The sequence below is a fragment of the Pterocles gutturalis genome, unplaced genomic scaffold (genome assembly GCF_000699245.1).
Source record: "Pterocles gutturalis isolate BGI_N339 unplaced genomic scaffold, ASM69924v1 scaffold12741, whole genome shotgun sequence".
Lineage (NCBI taxonomy): Eukaryota > Metazoa > Chordata > Aves > Pterocliformes > Pteroclidae > Pterocles > Pterocles gutturalis.
In genome coordinates this window covers 25,916-29,280 of record NW_010103284.1, presented here as the reverse complement: position 1 = coordinate 29,280, position 3,365 = coordinate 25,916, and the positions used below count along the sequence as shown (strand labels likewise).

Here is a 3,365-nt window from a genome sequence, read left to right as displayed (position 1 = left end):
GAAGCCGAGCCCCTCGAGGCACCGATGTGGGACCCCCGCTGCCATCTGAGCCACGCGGTGAGCTCCTCTGTGCTCTCTGTGGGTCTTTCTCCAGGGAGCATCCCTGATGGAAAAGCTCTCATTTTTAAGACACTGGGGATAATCTGTGTGTATCCGCTCTTAGCTTAACAGAATTTTGCCATTGTGCTTCCACCAAACGTAATGACTGAAGGACCCATCCTGTACGTAATTCAGAGGAGTTGTAACTCCTGGTATGAACACTCCCTGCCCCTGATGCATCTGCAGAACCCAGCTCTGCAATCGATAATGATAAACACCTTCTGCCGGCTTTGGGCTGCGGGTCTCCTCCTGCTCCACCGCCTCCGCCTCGTCCTCCTCCAGCATCCCCTCCGACTCGTCGGAGCCGGACTCCTCCTTCGCCTCGGCCTCCTCGCTGCCGTCACTGTCGACGTTGTAGCCTTCATCCAAGGCCAGCTTGAGCGGATGGGATTTTCTCTTCGACACCAGATGTTCGGACTCCGCATCCTGAAGTTTCCTCTTCTTGGCTAGAGGGCAGCTCTGTAAACTGCAGATGGAGTCAAGGAGCAGAGAGGAGACATTGCCCGGTGAGAAAGGCTCGGCTACGGCATCTGAACCGGTTACGCAAAGGCAAGGGGGACAAATACACAAATACTAAAAAAAAAATAATTAAAAAAAAATCCATCAGCCCAGATTTTTAGCTGTTTCGACCTTTCATGGCCAGAAGAGTTGCTCTCACACCTTGACTTTGTGCAACTTTGTCGACTTTACTCAGAAGTCAGCGCAAGGATGCTGGACTCACTCCAGCAATCTGGTCCATGGGAGCAGCAGGACCAGCAGCTCCCAGCACCGCTGTTGGTGATGGCCACCAGTGCCACCATGAAACCAGACAGGGGATGCAGAACCAATGCCTGGGGCATGTCCAACTACTCCCATTTCACCATTATAGGGTGATGAAAGCCACCAGTTAAGGCTGGCCTGGCCTCAAAGGCAGCTAGTGGGCTCTCAGTTCCCCTCCCCATCCCTAGAGGCACCGAGCAGACTAAAATCTCTGCCTGCCAACAGCTCCCATCAACCCCAGGTGCCCGAGCCAGGTGCTTCTGCCTTGGTCTGGGGTCTGGGGGAAGGCTACTGGTAGCCTGGTGAAGCAGATCCCCCAGGATCCCTCATGGACTGATGGAAAGATGGAAAATTGTCTCTTTGGCAGGCAGATTTGGGGTGGGGCAAGTCGGGTTGCTGCTCTAGACCAGCCTCTCTCCAGTGAACATCTGTCTTTGGGTTTTTTTCTGGCATTTTTCCATCCCGGCTACCTCTGACCCAGCCTCACCTTCTGTGTCTCGCATACTTTCCACGGATGTGTCCTGAGCCGTTACAGCCTGGGGTTGGACAGCTTGGGAGGGAAAGAAGCAACCATCAAGAACAGCAACAGGATTCGGATAATTCATTTTTAATTAGAAGTGTGTAAACTATGGTCAGTTAAACAGGTTCTGTGCACAAGGAACAAAATAACCGCAAAAGGGAAGATAATTTCCCTCAAATGGTTCAGCTTGTCCCTTTGAATTCCAAGCGAGAAGGGCAGGAGAGCAGCCTTGCAGTTTGCTAAAAATTAATGAAATGACTCACCCCATTTAATTAGATGAACGGTTCATTATAGTTTTATGAGTATGTTTAATTAAAGATTTGCATGTGTAGCAGCAAGCTTTTAAAAAGCAGACAACTACTGCACTCTGCCTCCCCACAGCCACTCTTCAATTTTCTGGTGCAGGAGGAAAACACGAGCTTTTCGCTTGTTTGATGGCTTAGCAGGGAACTGGGGTTCCTTGAAGTAACCTCCTCGAGGAGGTTTTACCCAGAGCACGTTGGGAAGAGATCACCAGGACAAACATCCTCAAAAGCACCTCGGAGCCTCATTTTGGGGGGAATGGGTGGGATTTAGGTGACCAGATTTCCCAAATCCCTGCATTTGTTTCTGCTGCTCTGCAGAAGAAGTTAAAGACTTCCAGGGAGCTCTGGGCAGTGCTCGCAGCTGCTGCTGCCTTTGCCGTGGGCTGCAGGGATGCTGCCGGCTTGCTGCATCCCTTGCGCGGGGCCGCGCGTCTCCCCTGCAGGGGTAATTAGTCCCAGCTCCAGGAGCTATAAGGGCTCCAGATAAGAGACATTAAAGCAAACATTTTCTGGCAAAAACCAGATTATGGCATTGATTAGAGGATGCCCAAGTGACTTGCCTGACGTCTGAGGAATTCTTGGAGTCATGTAGGATTAATAACCTCATTTAGCACCGTATCACCCTCGGCCCGGGAAGTTGGAAGCGTTAATGAAATCTCTTGATGACAGTGCAAAGGGAGAAGGCATCGCCAGCCCAGGGGGGATCTGGACAGCCTGTTATTCTTGGAATAAAAAACACTGGACAACATTAAATAGTACCAAGTGCCAAGTTAGGCTTTAGGGACTCAGAATTTCTGCTCTCAGCAGAGAGCTCAGTGCTTGCAGAAAGCTCAGGATAAGGAGGATCGGAGTGTGCTGATGGATGCAGCAACTCTGTGTACACCAGTGGGCTATTAATGGCTCAGCTCCCCAGAACAGCCTGCACAGGGCAGATCACTGTGTTCAAAGAACATACTTCAGCCCAAAACCGGGACAGGAGAGGGCTACGGAACTGTCAGGGGAGTAGGGATCCTTCTTTTGGGGAAACTGGCTTGCTTGAGTTTAGCAAAGCTAATGCGAAGAGGACAAATGATGGCAGCAGCATGTCCCCTAAGGGGACACGGCTTTCTAGGTGGGGCGGATGTGTGGCCATGGGTGTAAGCTGCACCTCCCTCACACTCCAAGATGAATCCCTCCAAGATGAAGTCCCTCCTTACTGCTGTCCCCTTTGCTTATGGCCCAATTCCAACCCAAGATGCAGAGCATCCTCCAAGGCCACCGCCTGGGGGACGGCTCCCAGCTTTTCCAGTGTGCACACACAGATCCAGCCCCTACGTGCCCACGAGGCATCCCTTCCCCAGCAAAACACCCCAGGCCAGAAATAAAAAAGATCTCGCCCAGCTAAGGTGCAGAACTGAAAGAGGGAGGTCCCCCCTTCGCTGTTCCCTCTGCTGATGATCTGAAAGTCTATTTAATTTTAATCGCCCCCAGCCATGAGTGACTGCATGCCAAAAGACAGAGCGGTGTTTATGTTACCAGTGACTTGCCTGAGAAAGACCTTATTCAGTGGGAAACAAGAGCAGCTCTGATGAAGATGCTACAGGCTTTTATGAGCTTTCCTGCCTCAATTAAAGCTGATTCTACACCCCCTACCCCCATTTTTGATGTGGTGAAATGAAGCCTGCAGTAAAAAGTAAGTAGGA

General features: G+C 51.1%; 1 protein-coding gene across 1 annotated transcript in view; it reads right to left on the bottom strand.

Annotated features, from left to right (window-relative positions):
• The window catches only part of MYT1 (myelin transcription factor 1), a gene marked incomplete at its 3' end in the record, with an annotated part of 29,364 nt that overhangs the window by 14,551 nt on the left and 11,448 nt on the right, over positions 1-3,365 (bottom strand). Inside the window, exons 4-5 of the mRNA XM_010086671.1 lie at positions 1,346-1,408; positions 318-565 (exon numbers count right to left, since the gene is read on the bottom strand). Of these exons, the coding sequence (XP_010084973.1) occupies positions 318-565; positions 1,346-1,408 (311 nt within the window). The remainder of the gene's footprint in view (positions 1-317; positions 566-1,345; positions 1,409-3,365) is intronic.